This window comes from Ctenocephalides felis, unplaced genomic scaffold (assembly GCF_003426905.1).
Source record: "Ctenocephalides felis isolate EL2017-DRISC unplaced genomic scaffold, ASM342690v1 CF-g0.4_SCAFFOLD_03570, whole genome shotgun sequence".
Classification (NCBI taxonomy): Eukaryota; Metazoa; Arthropoda; class Insecta; order Siphonaptera; family Pulicidae; genus Ctenocephalides; species Ctenocephalides felis.
The window spans coordinates 10,102,826-10,121,063 of NW_020539724.1; the positions used below are offsets into that span (position 1 = coordinate 10,102,826).

The window sequence follows — 18,238 nt, forward strand, 5'->3', positions numbered from 1 at the left end:
CAAACTAATCAGCACATCTCTTTATCAATAGGAATCAAATGTTTTTTGAACAATTCAAATGGGTTGATCCGTGCGCCCGAAAACGTGGACGAAAAATGGTATCCATACATACATACACACACACACATATTCATTTTTTCTGAGGTATGCCAAAAACTTCAGAAACCTTCAAAACGTCGAGAAATGCAAAATTTTCATTTTCGATTTTCGGCCCATTACTATAACTACCCTACGGGAAGTTAAAAAATGCTTTATCGTCATTAGTAGAATATATTAATCGTTTATAATATATGTTTTGGAATACTTCCTAGGAAAGTCTTATTAAATTGAAAAAGTTTTTATTTGAATCATACAATCGTGTTAACCTTCCTCGTTATTGCATTGTACTTGCAAATGCAGTAAGGCTCAAGGTAATAAAAATATATACTTATTTATTTTGTATATAAACGCATTAGATATACACTACAGGGATGTATAAACATAAATTTCATAAAAAAAATTAAATCTATATTCAACAACAATTAGAACTTAACGAGTCCTATGAGCAAATGACCACGTGGCTCATTTATTGTTGGGAACCCAAAGGCTATCTCTACATGACGAATTTATTACTACAATTTTTGTAATACCGATCAATTTTTTATTGGAAACCTATTGCTATACATTTATTATAGCATTAACATTATGATATACATTTTCAAGTGATAGTTGATGTCAATTCTGGTTGCAATCAGAGTGCCCGAGACGGTTTCGAAGCTAACACTTCTGGTTCTGATAGGAAGTCCATAGCTCTAACCATTAGGCCAAGGGGGCACATAAATTTAAATTAATTTTATAGTCGTTTGCATATATTTTTGAAGTCTCTTAAAATTATTTCAAAATTCAACCAACGCAAAAGCAATTTATAAGTATGTTTATAGCATAGAGTTTATAGTTAGTTGCCAATTAGAATGTCCTATTTTTTGCATAGTACAAACTTAAATCATTGTATTTTTGTATATTAAATAAATATGTTTAAATTTAATTTATTTGTATATTTTTTATCTTTTTTTGTTTGGCCCTGTCCTGGTGTATCAACATGAAATAGTGATATAAATTGAGCGCATTAACGTCATAAGGAGGCAATGTCACGGGTTGGTACCTATATTGAGAATAAATGTTAAACGTCAACACGCAAATAACAGATATAAGATTTTCATCAAATACTTTCCTATAACAAAGCAGAAATATATACACAATAGGATTTTAATCCATTTGATTCCACGACGAATGAAAAAAATCAGCAAGGTGCGAGTCGAGATCAAAATAAAATACCCAAATTAAATAATACTTGAGAAAAGTAATATATGAAAAAATTTCAAAAATTTGAATTCATTTGTCGCTAAGTTATGCCTAAAAAATTTTTTTTTTAATTTTCCAAATTTTTTCTATGCTCTTACCATACAAAGTTTGATTGATTTGCGCACTATCTAAAAGTTAATATTAAGAGCTAAAACTCTCAGAGATTTGTTTTTCATCAATTTGGAACCATTTGAGCCCTTGGGAGCAAGGAAATTCGAAAATGTCCATATTAAGGACCACCCTAAATATATATATATATATATATATATATATATATATATAAATGATTAAGACTAACTCATTTTTTTATTACATTCAATATTCCTCGAACATTTCGTTACGGTACTGGAAGTTCCAGCAATTCGCCTTAAGGCACAATCAAGTTTGATTCTTAAATACAATATTGTTTGGCATAAATATTTGATTTGTCAACTGGCACTAGCATCGAAATAGGGAAAATCGATAGCTACTAATTATAATATCAGGCATTTAATTGCTTTAATGAAACTTAATTTTAGCTGCAACTTGCCATCAGAAAAATGATCGTATATAATAATTGTTTATTATTATTAATATTTCCATTTCCCCAGGTGCTTATGGGATTGTTTGGAAAGCGATGGATAGGAAATCCAGGGAGGTGATAGCTCTGAAGAAAATTTACGATGCCTTTCGAAACCCCACGGACGCCCAAAGAACTTTTAGGGAAATCATGTTCCTGCAAGCATTTAAAGATCACCCTAATATCGTGAGATTGTACAGTATACACAGGTAAATACCTGAAACGAATAATAAAAGTTTTGTCCCCTGTAATAAATCAAAAGATAATGAGATACTTAATCGTACTACTGGGGCTAAACGATTTCGAAAAACATTAAAAATTTACTCTGAAAAAATCAGATTTCTGAAAAACTATAAATTTTTGACAAAAATTTACTTTTTTTTTGAAAAAAAAGACTTTTTAAAGAAAAATTTATTTTGAAATATTTTGAAAATTCTGAACTTTTTTTCAAAGCAATCGTACTGCTTTAACTGCATAGAGACGAAATATCAATGCGCATAAACGCCGCGTCGCCGTCTAACGGATAAACATTGGTACGGAACCCATAGGAATGTAAACAAAATTTATACTTATTGTTAAAATCTCTATAAAATATCTGATAATTTGATGTGCATGTGTCTAATGATTATTTTTGACCGCCAAATGGCATTTATTTTTACTTTTTTTATTAGATCTCCGAAACCGCTAGACCTGCCTTCGTGAAAATTTGATCAGTTCTTCATCTTGTAAATACAAGTAAAATGTTTTTCGAATTATTAAAATCGGACGCTCCATTCTCTTAAAAACTGAGTTACCGTTTTTGGCACTTTTTGCCCCGTGTCTTCGGAACGGCTAGACCTGCCTTTGCCAAAAACTAATCAGCACGTCTCCTTATCAATACGAATCGAATGTTTTTTGAATTATTCAAATCGGTTGATCGGTGTTCCCGAAATTCTCGACGAAAATTTGTATCCGCACACATATACACACACACATACATCATTTTTTTTCTAAGGTATGCCAAAATATTCAGAAACCTCTGAAACGTAAAGATATATAAAAATTTTCATTTTCGATTTTTTTGCGATTACTATAACTTGCCCTACGGGAAGTTAATAATGTCTTTAAATTGACAATTATTCGTCATCTGGAGTATATTAAACATTTTCGCTCCAAATATTACTTAGAAATTATTTATTCTGACACATAAGAATGATTTATATACCCTAGATAATAATTACATTTCTTATCTATTTTTTGCCTCATAAATATAAAATAATTTACAGAGCAATCAATAACCAGGACATATACCTTGGCTTCGAATACATGGAAACGGATCTTCACAATGTCATCAAAAGGGGAAACATTCTCAAAGACATCCACAAAAGGTCAGTAGAACAATTTATATAATAACTCATCGTGACATGGTCAAAATAAATTACTTACATATACAAAATTACTAAATCAGCACAAATCGATTGATGGTATATGAATAAATTGGGGCGGGGGGTGTATCGCAGTCCAAAAAGATTAACATTTTGAAAAATTTTTACTTTGAAAAAATTATATTTTTGAGATACTATAAATTTTTGACGAAAATTGACTTTTTTAGAAAAAAAGACTTTTTGAAACAAAATGTTTTCTTTAATTTGAAATATTTTGGAAATTTTGAACTTTTTTTCAAAGCAATCGTACTGCTTTAACTGCATAGAGACGAATATAAAATCGCGTAAGCGCCGCGTCGCCGTCTAACTGATAAACATTGGTACGGAACCCATAGGAATGTAAACAAAATTTATACTTATTGTTAAAATCTCTATAAAATATCTGACGTGGCACTTTTTGCACCGTATCTTCGAACCGGCTATACCTGCCTATGCCAAAAACTAATCAGCACGTCTCCTTATCAAGAGCAATCGAATGCTTTTTGAATAATTGAAATCGGTTAAACCGTGTTCCCAAAATCGTCGATGAAAATTTGCATCCGCACACACACACACACATTCCATTACATCCATTTTTTTAAGGTATGCCAAAATGTTCAGAAGGTTTTAAAACGTAAAGATATATAATAATTTTACCCTACGGGAAGTTAAATATTATTTCTAGATTCCAGTTATTTCCTAGATGAAACAAATTTAAAAAATATTCATCTGTAAAACAGGATAGCACGTTATATCGCCTGATCATTCGTGCTGTTTATTACGATTGCTAATATCGATATGAAATACACGCCACGAAAAATCAATGAAAAACATATCCAAGTATAATTTTCACGATAAGAGAACAAGGTCGAAAAGAATTATTGAGGATATACCAAATCGAGCCGTTTCGAATTAATTACTATGAGTCGTGATCCTTATCATGCTCTAATTACAGAAATTTGGCAGAAACTTGTATATTTTTAGCATCTACTCTTGAAGAAAAATAAATCTTTATGAAGTTAATATTCTGTAGAAATAATCTAACTTATTTTTATTTAAGCATCTATAATTCTTTCTTATTTTTCAGATACATCATGTACCAAATGTTGAGCGCTACTCGATATATCCATTCAGGCAACGTAATACACAGGGATCAAAAACCTTCCAACGTTTTATTGGACAGCTCGTGCAGGTAATCTACATACATTATAATATTTTTAAATAAAAAATCGTTTTAAATTATCATTCCTGTTTTTAGAGCCAAAATAGCTGATTTCGGTTTGGCCCGAAGTGTAAATCACAAAGACAATATGGATGGAGAAATGGAAGTGGACCCAACTCTCACAAATTATGTAGCCACAAGATGGTATCGGGCTCCTGAAATTCTAACCGCTAGCAAAAAGTAAGCTTGATAAAAAAATTATTAAATAGGTAAATTAATTATTTTTCATCCTTTCTCAGGTATACCAAATGTGTTGACATGTGGAGCTTAGGATGCATTTTAGGCGAAATGTTACGCGGAAAACCACTTTTCCAAGGAAACAGCACCATCAACCAAGTGGAAAAAATTATGGCAGCTTTACCAACACCTAGTCAAGAAGGTATAATTCATAACAAGAATAAACAACTATATATAATTATTATATTTTATCCCTTGCGTTGTTTTTATCATTTTTATGTTTATTGTAAATTCAGTATCATTACAGATATAATAAGCGTTTGTTCTGGTTATGGAAGCGCCCTGGTGTCAACTCAGCCTACACCAGACAGATCTTTACATTCTCTTATGGAAGGTTACCCAGAAGATGCCAGAGATTTAGTAGAATCATTAATTGTCCTTAATCCGAATCATCGACTAACTGCTTCGGAGGCTTTGGAGCACGAATACGTAAGGAGGTAAAAGAATATCACATATTTAAATAAATTGATAATTAGAGAAATTACTTAGTACATTAATATAATATTCGTTTTTTAATTTCTTAAATGAGCTTTTCTCAATTATCGGATTGGACATTATGTAAGTTCTTATACGACTTCTTAAGTAAATAAACAAAAATTTGTTTGTAAACAATTTATGTAATGTGCTCCAAATAATCATTACAACCAATAAGTTTTTTAATAAACTTTAACTATTTTTTACCCGTGCCATTTAATTTTGCAGCAGATTCTACCGAAAATCAGGAGAAATGATTATGCCTTACAACGTAGTACCGCCACTAAGAGATGATGTCCAACTTTCAGTGGATGACTACCGAAACAAATTATATGAATACATAAATACTGGTGGTGGACATTTATCTACAACCCCAAAAATATCAATTAGAAATCAGAGATTGACAATATCTAACCAAAGAATGATACCAACCGCACCCCAACAACCACCTCCTCCAACCAGACAAAGGTCTTTAATTTTGAGACCGAGAAGAGAGCAGGCTGAATATCAAACGACGCTTCACAGACCACAAACAGTTGTCAAGAGAAGTAATACATCGATGGTAAACAATAATTGATTGAATTTAAAAATAAATGATTAGTATTTACCATTTATTTATATTAATCCTGCGTTCCCAGATTGATGATAACTCCATGCACATGACTCAAGGAAGACTAACCAGCAGCCAAGCTCAACAAAGGCAACCTACTGCCAAATCTGCAGCGACTACCACATATGAAAGAAATCATAAGCAGGGAATAACTCCTATTAGAAAGTCCATGTCGAGCAAATCGAGCAATACTGTTCATTCTGAGCCAAAAATTTATTGCAAACGACGAGTTGACTACACAGAAGGAGCAAATATGACACCAGCAGCAGGAGATATTGGAAGAATGCAGCATGGATTCAGTCAACTGAACTTGGCTACGCCCATATCATATCCGGTAAGTTCTTTTTTTTTTAAAACCTTTTTTCTTTTTTTAATCCAAAAGTATCCAAATAATACTATAATTATCATTAACCCAAATCTTTTGCATATTGCAACCACGATACAGGCCAATCTGTAAGTGTTTGTACTAATAGCTCATAAAATTGTTTTATATTTTCTTTAATTTTTCCATCTATTTTCAGCGATCACAAACTAGATCGAGCGATTCGAACATGCGATCGAAACTAGAAGTGATTTATAACCATGGCGATCACAATGAAACTAAACTAAAAGAACGCATCCGACGACATTCAACTAACGATAGACACACAAAAGCTGAGGCAAACCATTACATCAGGACATCAGTTTCCAGAAACTGTGCCCTCTAATCATAATCTAGAACCAGCTTCACGTTATAGCATCAGACAGAAGAAATATTCCAGTGTATCAGCAGATGAAGGTCAGCAGTATTATCAGTACAAAGATTATGGAGTGATAACGGAGAGCGCCCTGCACGAGTTAACCAGGAATTTACGGTCGGGTGTGCGATAAAAAAGCCTTTAAAAAAAGTGATATGTATAAAATATTTTATAACACTACTTTATATTTGTATTATTTTAATGAATAGTTTTGGTACAAACGCGTTTTATGCACTGAAAAAAGAATGTGATGTGTGAATTTGTACATTTTATTTGAGTGTGATTTCAATCAATATAATTTTATTTATTACTTCTAAATATTTTGTGTAAATAGAATTTGTAATTGCTTTGAAGAATAAATAAATTGTTATTGACTTGAACCGCACATTTATTACTGATATAGGATATAAGTAGGAACTTCATAAAAAAGTAATAAAAATTTTAGGATCTTTAGTTAAATACGTTTATTATATCCTATCAATACAAAATTATATATTAATTAGCACAATTCATAAGACAGATCTAAAAATAACAGATCCTCTATGTTAATTAATTCTTACACTAAACTTGATAAAAGCTGAACGAACTATATAAAGTTTGTCATATTTTAAAATCACAAAAACATCTCAAAGCTCAGTTTGCTTCTTTACAAACCTCACTTTTTTGTCAGATTCTCCAGCTTCTGCAGTAGTTATAGATTCCTGACTTGAGTATTGTTCTGCATTTAATGCATCCAACTCCCTCCCTATGCTACTATCATAGCTATCATCTGATTGTTCTTCACAATCCATATTAATGCCACTATTTCTATTTGTTTTAGAAACATTTGTGATTGGCTTGCCTTCAGATTTTCTTCTCACATGGCCTTTGGTTTTGGATTAATTTGAGCATAAATAGGTTCAACGAGATTGTTTGAATCGGGGACACTTCCTACATCTGAACTACCATCTATAGTGTCAAAGGTGTAATCATTTCTAATTATAAGTCCTCCTTCTAATTTCACTATTTCTGGACCAGTATTTAAAGCATTGAGAGCATAAATGGATCCTTTGGAACTGGAATTTCCTAAATATCTCGGATTTTTTAATTCAATAAAAACTTGGGGTGGATAATTGTGATAATCTTCTGCATCTGGTGGAGCATTGAAAGATTCATTACTAATTCTGATGACCTCAACTGTGCTGTAGTGTACTATGAATAAATAAGGCTTACGATAAGTGAATGATATAGGTATATGACTCCATAAGATATCTTGAGATCTTGATCTTCGACCAACATCATCAACAAAAACACCAAACTCATTAAAGCATAACAAGTATTCATCAGAAGATATAGCTAAAACAGTTATTGGGAAAGATTTTCGTTTGTGTGCAAAAATAACATGGCTCAATGTTGTATCAGTGGAATCCAAAAATTCTTCAGCTGTGTAATCATCTGTGTTAATCTCAAAGAACTTATGAGCACAAACCATAATCGTATTTTCAGTAAACAAGACACTAGATATTGGTTCAGATGTATCTAAAATCTTGACAGCTACATATTCAGATGATAATTTATCATACTTAAATATAAGCAGATGTGTTGGTGTTGCTGCACAAAGTAAAGAGCTTTCATTGCTAGATTTTGGAGGATCAGACGCTTGGAACAAATGGCAACATTCATTAGCTTGATTGGCAAAATTAATATCAGAGACATCTAAATGAGGTTCAACACAAGCTGATCTCTGTGCCAAACTTTCTAAATGCCGCAAATCTGCAGAAACAAGTTTTCTATCTTCTCCACAAATTAATAAAGCCATATTGATGCTTCTAACAAATGCTATCTGATACACCTTCACAACACCAGTAATATTTACTGGTTTATTTCCCATTTGATAAGAATATAATCCTTCTTCAGCACCTATTAAAATACCATTTCCATTTACTTCAATTGCACAGTTAACATCTAAGACCATTTTGTAATCTTTGAATTGAATGTATTTTGATCCAGTATATTTCCTAGCGACGCAAGCATCTCCTAGACAGGATTGTAAAGCCGAGAGCCATTGTGATTTTTCTTCAGGAGACAAAGCCATAATTAAATGGGTAGTAGCTGGCCAGCATGTTGTTGTAGGTATCAATTCAATTTTGATAATAAACGGCAAATCGCTTCGCGCGGTATTGTTAACGTCGGTTTCAGAAACCTAGAAATTAATATTTTTACGCCGCATTAGCTTAATGACTAGGTAAATATATGCATTATCTTTAAAAGTAAAAACTGCAGAACATATATAACAATATAATTTTTAAAAAAATCCTGAATATGGTTGATCTTCAAATGAAATAACCTGAAATAAGTTGGTATCATATCTTAAAATCTATTACATACCTCGGGAGTAATTTGTAAATTATTTTTATTATTATTATTAATATTGTTATTATCATTATTATTATTATTTTTATTATTATTATTATTATTATTATCTTACTATTTCTATTATTGTTATTTTGTTATATTTTATTATTTTTCTAGTATTATTTTATTATTCAGAAATTTTATTTATATTATTTATTAATTTTATTTTTATTATTATTTGCTTATATTTTACATTAAATCATATTACGGATATTATTTTCATGTAAATTTTATCCTTTGCTCTTTTATTTATTTAAATTTATATTATTATTTATCAATATTACTTGATGTTAATAAATTAGCAGTTGTAATAATTATTGAAATTAAAAAAAAAAAAAAAAAAATACCTCGGGAGTGACAACAGTGCAGCTATTATCTTGTCTGAGTTGTATGGTAGTAGCTGGTTCTGATTTTCCAGATGGTTCATTTGCATAAACATGAATATCACTTCCCACAAGTTGAATATATTTTCGCTCCCAATTAGAATTATTTCTTTGCGGCAATTTAACCCATCCTCCTTTGGAGATCTGGAAACAACATTAATTTAACCCACAAAAAAAAAAACAAAAGGATATAAATATTTGTTAATCAACTTATCTTACCTCAGAATCAACAATCTTAAGGCGTTCTTCAGATTTCTCTTGAACTTCCTTTTCCTTCATCAGGGTTTCACCAAAATGTTTAGCAAATGTGTTTGGCAAGCCACAAGTTGCTGGCAATAAATGGCAGCATTTGTGATGGCACATAATACCGCATTCTAAACACGCCGATACTTGTCGACCAAATGGCAATGGTCCAGGACAGGCTGGACAACGTGCGGAACGCTTACACAATTTGTGCTCAAATCTAAAGGAACAATAAATGCAAATATTACAATAATTGAATTGATATTTAATAAGTTTGGCAATATTATTTTCATTATCACCTGTGTGGTATATTGTGCAGCATTCTCAATTTAGAAGGTTGCCGCTGAAATTCTGCATTTCTTGATGAAGGACTTTGAACAATTTCTTGCAAAGCAATCTTAGTTCGAGGTGAAGTGATTAATGCTGATTCAGAATCAGTGACCAGAGACAACATTTCACCTTTAGCACCAAGAAGTTGGGACTTTGCTTCCAACAATTGTTCAGAAAGTGTTCTATTCTTTGCCTGCTCCCTGGCAAGACTTGCTTCTGCAAAACAAATCATTCAATAGTATTTTTAAATTTCCTTAAATTATGTGTATTATATAAAAAATAATATTTTTAAAGGGCAGTACATAATTACCTAATTCTCTATAATTCATTGGTAAAACGTTGATTGGTGCAATGTTTTCCTTCTTAGAAACACCAAACAGTTTATCACTGAAAGATTTTTTTTTCTTGTTACCATCTTCTAGCTTCGTCTGGAGCAGATCAATAAGTTTTGTGTATTGTTGCAATGTGGCTTCAGATTTGACCTCACGATGTTGATAGAAAACTCTAAGCTCAGTAAGAGAATCCTCAAGCTCGTTAATATGAGCAGTTAGTGAATCTATTAAAATTAATTTTTCTTGCATTTCTGTTCTCAGTCTTGTCATTTCTTCTTTTGTAGAATACATCATGGTTAAATGTCTTGATGATTCTTCTTTCACCATGTTCAGTTCAGAGGTCAGAGCCTCATGGTGACGTTTTTCATTTTGTAAAGATGATTCTAGTGAAGAAATTAATTGCATGTTATCTGATAGTTGTGTTTCTAGGATTTCATTTCTATCTTTTTCTTCTCCAAGTTGGTTTGAAGTCAATGTCATAGATTCTCTGAATTCACTCAAATCATTTTGCAACCTGCCAAAATCATCAAAAAGCAGTGTTAAAACAACTATTTTAAAATTGTGAATACTTACATTAACCAATATAAAATTTGATATAAAAATTAGTTCATTAAAACCAATTCATTATGGGTAATATTCCTTAGTCAACATTTTCTTATTATGTACCTTTCACATCTCTTTTCAGCAATTAGTCTCAAACTACGTTCTTCATTGAATTGCCGTTTTGCTTGTAGAATTTCTTCTCGCTTTGTGTCTGTGTTAGATTCATATTCAGCAATTCTAGCTTGCAATGATTCAGCACGCTCTTCATGACCATCACAAAGAGCTTCAAGTTGTTGCAATTGATCTTCCATCATGGCACAAGCTTCTTTCAGCATTGAATTATTCTGTTTAAATAAATATATGATTATCTTGATTTGTATTTTTACTTTTTAATGATAAAACAAATAACATATTTTAATTATTTAATAATATTATGAATATGATGATATATATCTTACTATTTTCAAATTATCATAATCCCTCTTTTGATCCTTGTAGAAATCTTCAATGCTTTTCACTTCCTCTTCTTTAACTGAACAAATTTCCTTCAATCGAGCAATCTCATTGTCTAAACATTTAATAGCGCTTTCATTTTTTCTTATTTCAGCCTTCAAAATAAGATTCTGAGACTTGCATTCACTCAAGTCAGCTTGGCATTTACTGAAACTGTTCTTTTCGGCATCACTCTTGTTCTGGTAGGCATCTAGTCGCCTTTGTAATTTTTCTGATTGAGATTTTTGTTGTTCTAGTTCTGTTTTAAGAAGTGCAATGTTTTTAACATGTTCCTTTCACAATTTCCTCATTTTCTGATTTCTCTGAAGACATACGTTCAATTAATTTCCGTTTTTCTTCAGTAATAGTTTTAAGCTTTTCTTCAAGTTGTTTCAATTCACGTTGTGTTATACGTTTGTCTAGATCACTTTCTGATAATTCTTTCTCCTAGAATTTAATTAATAATGATTGGATTAATGGCATAACTAAGAATTGAAAAAAATATATACATTTAATTACCTTTTTCCACAGAGCGGAATTGGCAACTTTGGCATTTTGTTTTTCCAATGCTGCTTGCTCAGTGGCATTTTTCAATTGCTCTTCTAGTCTTTTAATTTGTTCTTGTAAAAACATTGATTTTTGTGGAGATTCAGATGAGAATTTCATATTTGAATACTTATCGGCTTTTTCAATATTTTCAAGTTCAGATTCTAATTGAGATAACATTTGTTCTAAGCCTTTTATCTAAAAGCAATAGTAATATAGTTAATGACTTCAATTAGTCAGCTAAAACTAAGTACTTACTTTAGCTTTATTAATTTCGTCACTATCCACTACTGCTTGTAAACGCTGTTGCAAGCGTTCCTTTTCAGCAGCTGCTGTTTTAAGTTCTCTCTTAAATTTTCAATAAGAGTGTCCTTTTGCTTATTGCGTACAGTCAATGATGTTTCATGGCGCTCTAATGAATTTTGACTGTGTGTCAAGTCATTTTTCAAGACCTGGAGATAATATAATTACCAAATTTATATGTCTTATGCCAACAATATTATTCATATATTAACAAACTATTTATTATACCTTGACTTGTTTCTGTAAATTTTCTAATTCCATTCTTTCTCTTTTCAATACTTCTTCCATATCTTTAAACTTTACAATATCTTTGCGTTCAGCTTGAAGATCCTGGATTTTCTTCATCAGTTGAGGCATTTGTTCTTGTAAGGGCTGCAAATCCTCTAATTGTGACTAAAATTAAGAAACATTCATTCAAATAGTGTTTAAACACATATTTAATTAAATTTAAAGCATATTATAAATATTACCTCTAACTCTTTAATACTTGATTCATATTTTAAAATTTTATCTCTGCAAGAATGCAATTCCTTGCTGTATTGTTTTTCTTTCTGCTCAAATTCAAAACATTTCTTTTCAATTTCTCTTCTATTTTTCTTCTCAGCATCAAGTTTCTTTTGTAAATCTTCAACCTTCTGGCGATTTTCTGCATTTATGGTCTCGAAACGCATCTCAGCACCCATAATGCTTTGTCTGGAGCGCTCTTGAGCCTTAGCAATAGTATTCTATAAACAAATTAAATGACTTAGCTTATTTTAATGAATTATATGAAATATTGATTTAATTTTTGTTAAATTAATAAAAACCTTGCACTCTAGTTGTATATTTTTAATTCTTTCAAGTTCTTTAACTTTATCTTGCAAATCCTTTTGAGCTCGTTCTAATCTTGCTGCCAGAGCACCATTAGCAGTATCCATCTCTTTAATCTTTTCTTCTCGTTGATTCAAATCTTTTGTTAAAGCTGCTATCCTTGCGTTTCCATTCAATTCCCATTTCGCTTTTGTAGAAGCAATCAACTCAAGAGCTTGTCCTTCAAATGCTTTACGTTCCTTTCTTTCCATATCTAACATCCGTTTCATATTCTTAAAATATATTAACAAGAAGTTAAAATAAATTCTTACTTTCAAAAACAAATAAATTATTCATTATATGAAAGCATACAGAAAATGCTTCACTAAATATATAGCAAATAATGCACATTAATTTTTTTTTAACTGCTATGTGTAAATTCCAATTAATTAATGCTTGCAAATTATCCCACCACAAAGTTATGTTTCTCACAGAAATAATATGCAATAATTTTATAAACAATGTCACCAACACAGATATTGGATTATCTATTTCTATTTATCTATAGTTTAATTTCAACAATTTAATTCACACATCTATAAATCAAAATATTTACATCAAATCAAGTTGTATTTTGATATGGATGCTATTCAATTCTAATTCATTAATAGTTTTGCTCTATTTTGAATAAATATTTTTAAGGAAAAAAAATTATGTGAACTACCTTATTATCATTTTTATATGTAGATAATTCTCTCTCTAGCCTATCACGGATTGCTTCTGCGGATTCAACTCTTTTGACCTATAATAATTGATAATTAAATATGAATAAATAAATATATAACTAATAACTACTTTACCATCACAAAGCAATTATTTATTTACTATATTATTTTGGCATTAATATTATGATAATATTTACAACATAATTATAGCATTTACTTTTATAGCTCATTGCAATAATAAATTTATTTGCATTCAAAAACTTTTAACTTAAAAATTATTTATTTATTAGCAATACCTTTTCGGCAAGCCTTCTTTCCAAAGCTTCTGCATCCTGACTGTGTCTTTCTGCCTTGATTAATCGTTCTTGCAATCCTTCAATAGTTTTGCGCTCTCTAGAAGTACTCTCAAGTGGTTTTTCAACATTTTTGTTTAGTGTTACATTTAAATCAACATATGTTTTCGATTGTACACTTGACAAAATATCATTGTCCAAATTATGAATGTAAGTGAAGCCAATGAAAGGCAAATTTCTACCATTAAACTGAGTTTTTGTGCGAAAATTCTCTATTGATGGTTGAGAAGGTTTGTGAGTAAATTCCTCAAAATTAGATGTGTCATCACAACCATTTACTATAGGCACAAAAGGTGGAACCTAAGATAAAATAAAAATGTTGAATATATATTCAAAATTCTGTAGTTTAATAAAAACATATACCTGTTCTCTTAATTTATCCCAAATAACATCTTGAAATAATTCATGTGATACTATTTTAGGGTATGTTAATCTACTTTTACAGTCAGTCAATAAACCTTTCACAAAAGAAGAATATTCTTTTGAGGTTTCTTCAGGAAAAATGAGATCACTTGCAGCATTTTTATGATTCATTATTTTACTATAAGTACTTGCAATTGCTTCAGAACTAAATGGTGTTCTGCCTGTTAATAATTCATAAGCAACTACACCTAATGACCAATAATCGCAAGATATCTAAAATATCGACTTAATTATTATTCAAGAAACAAAATTATGATTATTTAAATGCATTGACACAAACCCCATATTTATCAGTCTTTGAACTTTCTACAGCCACTAAAACTTCTGGGGCAATGTAATCTGGAGTGCCAGCCGGCATCGCACTAGTTACAAAACCTGATGAATTCAATTTAGATGCTGAGCCAAAATCTGCCAACTTTAAATGCCCACATCTAAAAAATAGTACAATTAAACTCGATAAACAGGGGTTATTTTCTTCAGCTAACATTTAAAAAATAGCCAAATTGGAAATGACACATTAGACACTTTAGAATGTGAGTCTGAAAACATTTATAAAATCTCATTAACTTGATTTTTAAGATCATACCTATCTAAAAGAACATTATCGGGTTTAACATCTCTGTGCACATATCCCATACAATGCAAGGCATGAATAGCCAAAGCTAGTTCAGCAAGATAAAACTTTGAGGCAGCTTCGCCAATACCAGAACCATTTCCACGTCTTTCTAATAATCCCAGAAGATCACCACCAGGATGAAATTCCATAACCAAATATAAATGAGCCATATCCTATGATAAATTATATATAGGTCACACAGTAAATACAATAAAATTATAAGATTAATTGTGATAATACCTGAAAAGCATATTGGAGACTAGTAAGCCAAGGGCTTTGATTATTTGCCATAATATCACGCTCCTCTTCATAAAAACTGATATTATTTTTTCCTAGTGAATCACATTTTCGTAAAGTTTTCATTGCATAGACATCTCCTGTTTGTTTCTCTCTAACAACCTTAGAATAATATTTGTATATTAAATTTAAAGCTATTGAGATTATACTGAAGGCATATAATATTTACATGAACTTCTCCAAAATGACCACGGCCTATAATATTTTTTACTTCAAAATCACCTATGTTAACCCTGAGTCTTTTAAGGTCCAAAATTGTACTTCGATCTAGAAAGTTTAACAAGGTTTAGAATCATAAAGCTATATTGTGTGAAAAGAGAATTAAAATTACATTTATCTACAAATAAGGCTATGTTCTTATCAGATTTTTTTAATATATCAGAATTGCATTCATCGTATAAGGCCATTAGGGCATCCAAAAGTCCTTCCCTTGCAACACATTTCATAGAAGCAGATGCATTGTTAATATTTCTGCCTAGAACATGATTGTTCAAACGAGCTGAACGCACACTAATTGCTTCTTTTAAGGGCTCCATTGTATTTATATTTATTCTCCACTTTTATTTATTGTTTGTTTCAATGTTGTACATTTTAATTACATATAAAATCACCAATTCACTGCATAACAGTCATATTCATTTAGCATATAGTCAACAGTTATCAACCGTCAAACTAAGCATAGGATAGCTAAAAAAAGCACAAACAGGTATAAATTGCAAGTTCAACGTGAAGTTAGTGAAGAATAATGTAAACATGAAAACAAATGTAAACGGAAATAAATAATTACGACACGGGATATAGATGTCACTTAGCGGAATTGTAAACTTAACATTTCTTTTCAACAAGTTCTCCTAACCTAAACAGTTTAATGTTTTCAGTTATTAAATTCCATAATATTAAGTGACAATCAATACAATAATAAAGTTGTTGTGCTAAACGAATTTGTACCTATATATAATATGTCGTTGTTGCAGAGAGTAAAGTGAGTTTTTAAGTTATTAACCTGAATGTAGTAGTTTTCAAAAATAACATGTTTTTTATAAAATAGTTAAATTAAACATTGATTTATTTAATTTATATATAAACGTATTATACAAACTTATCGGAATTAAAATTAATCTTGCTTAACTTTTTATAGACATTTCTTTCATTTCTTTATTTTTTTTTTTTTGACTGATATTCTTTTGATTGCTTCACTCTTTAAAACATCTATTACATTTTCTATTATAGGAAACCTATTACTCACAAGGGGAAGAAAGTACTCTTAAGTAGAGAACCTAAACTTATTGAAGATCCCAAAAATGTATTATTGCTTAAAGGTCGTAAAACATCAGACGTAATTCAGCAGCAATTAATGATATTTATCATCTCAAAAGCCACAATCTAGAATGCTCTCTAAAAGAAATGATGTGAATGCATTTGAAAATATTGTTCCAGTGGAAGAGTAAGATTGCTAACTTCTTAATAATAGTTTTCTGAAGAATGTACAATTACTTTATGCCTTGAATTTTTAGATTAACCAGAAAAAATGAATCAACATTATTTGTCTTAGCAACTAATTCTAAAAAACGACCTCATAATTTAGTAGTTGGACGCATGTTTGACAATCGAATTTTGGATATGGTTGAACTAGGTATTGACAGTTACACTTCCCTAAAAGATTTTAAGAATGAGAAAATTGGTACTGGTGTCAAACCTTGTTTAATCTTCAATGGACCTGCTTGGGAACAGAGTAAGGAATTGGCTCGCCTCAAAAACTTGTTTATAGATCTTTTTCACAGAGAACAGGTATGAATAATTATCAAGATAAAAAATATTTGAAGTCATGCTTTGGATAATATAACAGTTTTGTTTAGGTTGAGACAATAAGGCTACAAGGCTTAGAGCATGTATTAAGTTTTACTGTAACAGAGGGCTCAACTATTTTATTACGGTCTTATCAAGTACAGCTGAAAAAGTCTGGTCAGAGAACACCAAGAGTTGAATTAAAGAAATTGGTAAAACTAGAGCAGATTTTTAAGTACTATGGATTCATAATACAGCAACTCTGATAGAATTTGTTTTATTATAGGGCCATCTGCAGATTTTTCACTAAGACGAACAAAGTTAGCTACTGATGAACTTTGGAAACTAGCATGCACAAGTCCAAAGCTTTGAAACTAGTTTAAAAGAAAAATATTTCAAGAGATGGATTGGGTACTACTCATGGACGTATTCATTTAGGAAAACAGAATATTCATAAAATCCAAACAAGAAAAATGAAGGGATTGAAAAAACTCCACAAGAAAGAAAAGCTAAAAGAATAATGAAAGAAAGCTCCACATAAATTGTTTTACTTATTAATGGTTTAGTTTATATAAATTAATGATTTATTTTGTATCAGAACAAAATAAACATATTTACAAAAAAAATTTCAATTTCTCTCCTTTCTGCTTTGACATAACCCTAAAATTTTTGACAGCGACGTGGATGAGTTCAAAAGTAGAAAAATAACTTTTGATCTATGACATATGCATTCATATCCTATATTAAACAAAAAATAAAATGGATAATGATATATTAATTTTAGCTGTAATTGCATCAGTGTTATTTATTACTAGTTTTTTTGTACTTGATTAAACTGAAAATGGTAAAAAAATGTAAGTACAGCTGCCCATAGATAAAGTCCTATTAGAGCAACTTTGAAATGTACCTATATTTCAATTATTTTATCAAATAAAATAATTGATTGTTTTGTAGCACCAGAACCTCAGCAAGGAGAACAGGTGCCAGTTAGACGGCAACAAGTGGTTAGAAATCAACGTGCTAGGCTTCGTGCAAATGGTAATAGTTTTAAATCATTGCTTTGTAAAAATAAGAAATAACTTAATAGCATGCATTATTTAG

General features: G+C 30.6%; 3 protein-coding genes across 3 annotated transcripts; 2 read left to right on the forward strand and 1 right to left on the reverse strand.

The window, feature by feature from the left end:
- The first annotated feature begins 1,124 nt into the window (after positions 1–1,124).
- Positions 1,125–6,716, forward strand: LOC113383190 (extracellular signal-regulated kinase 2-like). Its single transcript, XM_026621435.1, has 10 exons — positions 1,125–1,158; positions 1,932–2,109; positions 3,166–3,267; positions 4,391–4,495; positions 4,562–4,705; positions 4,765–4,904; positions 5,010–5,199; positions 5,468–5,798; positions 5,875–6,180; positions 6,459–6,716. The coding sequence occupies exons 1-10, from the start codon at positions 1,125–1,127 to the stop codon at positions 6,714–6,716; spliced, it is 1,788 nt and encodes a 595-aa protein (XP_026477220.1).
- A 334-nt stretch (positions 6,717–7,050) lies between these two features.
- LOC113383191 (citron Rho-interacting kinase-like) lies at positions 7,051–15,987 on the reverse strand. Its single transcript, XM_026621436.1, is given in 24 exon segments — positions 7,051–7,057; positions 7,238–7,390; positions 7,444–8,765; positions 9,325–9,504; positions 9,580–9,823; positions 9,903–10,149; positions 10,244–10,779; positions 10,932–11,152; positions 11,267–11,585; positions 11,587–11,747; positions 11,820–12,044; positions 12,105–12,191; positions 12,194–12,298; positions 12,378–12,542; positions 12,620–12,874; positions 12,956–13,231; positions 13,663–13,740; positions 13,960–14,316; positions 14,380–14,652; positions 14,720–14,870; positions 15,026–15,228; positions 15,296–15,454; positions 15,522–15,619; positions 15,684–15,987. Coding segments are annotated over 24 exon segments (6,027 nt in total). The 5' UTR covers positions 15,889–15,987.
- A 216-nt stretch (positions 15,988–16,203) lies between these two features.
- LOC113383192 (ribosome production factor 2 homolog) lies at positions 16,204–17,658 on the forward strand. Its single transcript, XM_026621437.1, is given in 7 exon segments — positions 16,204–16,334; positions 16,583–16,708; positions 16,710–16,796; positions 16,867–17,140; positions 17,209–17,346; positions 17,420–17,501; positions 17,504–17,658. Coding segments are annotated over 7 exon segments (885 nt in total). The 5' UTR covers positions 16,204–16,311.
- The last annotated feature ends 580 nt before the right edge of the window (positions 17,659–18,238 follow it).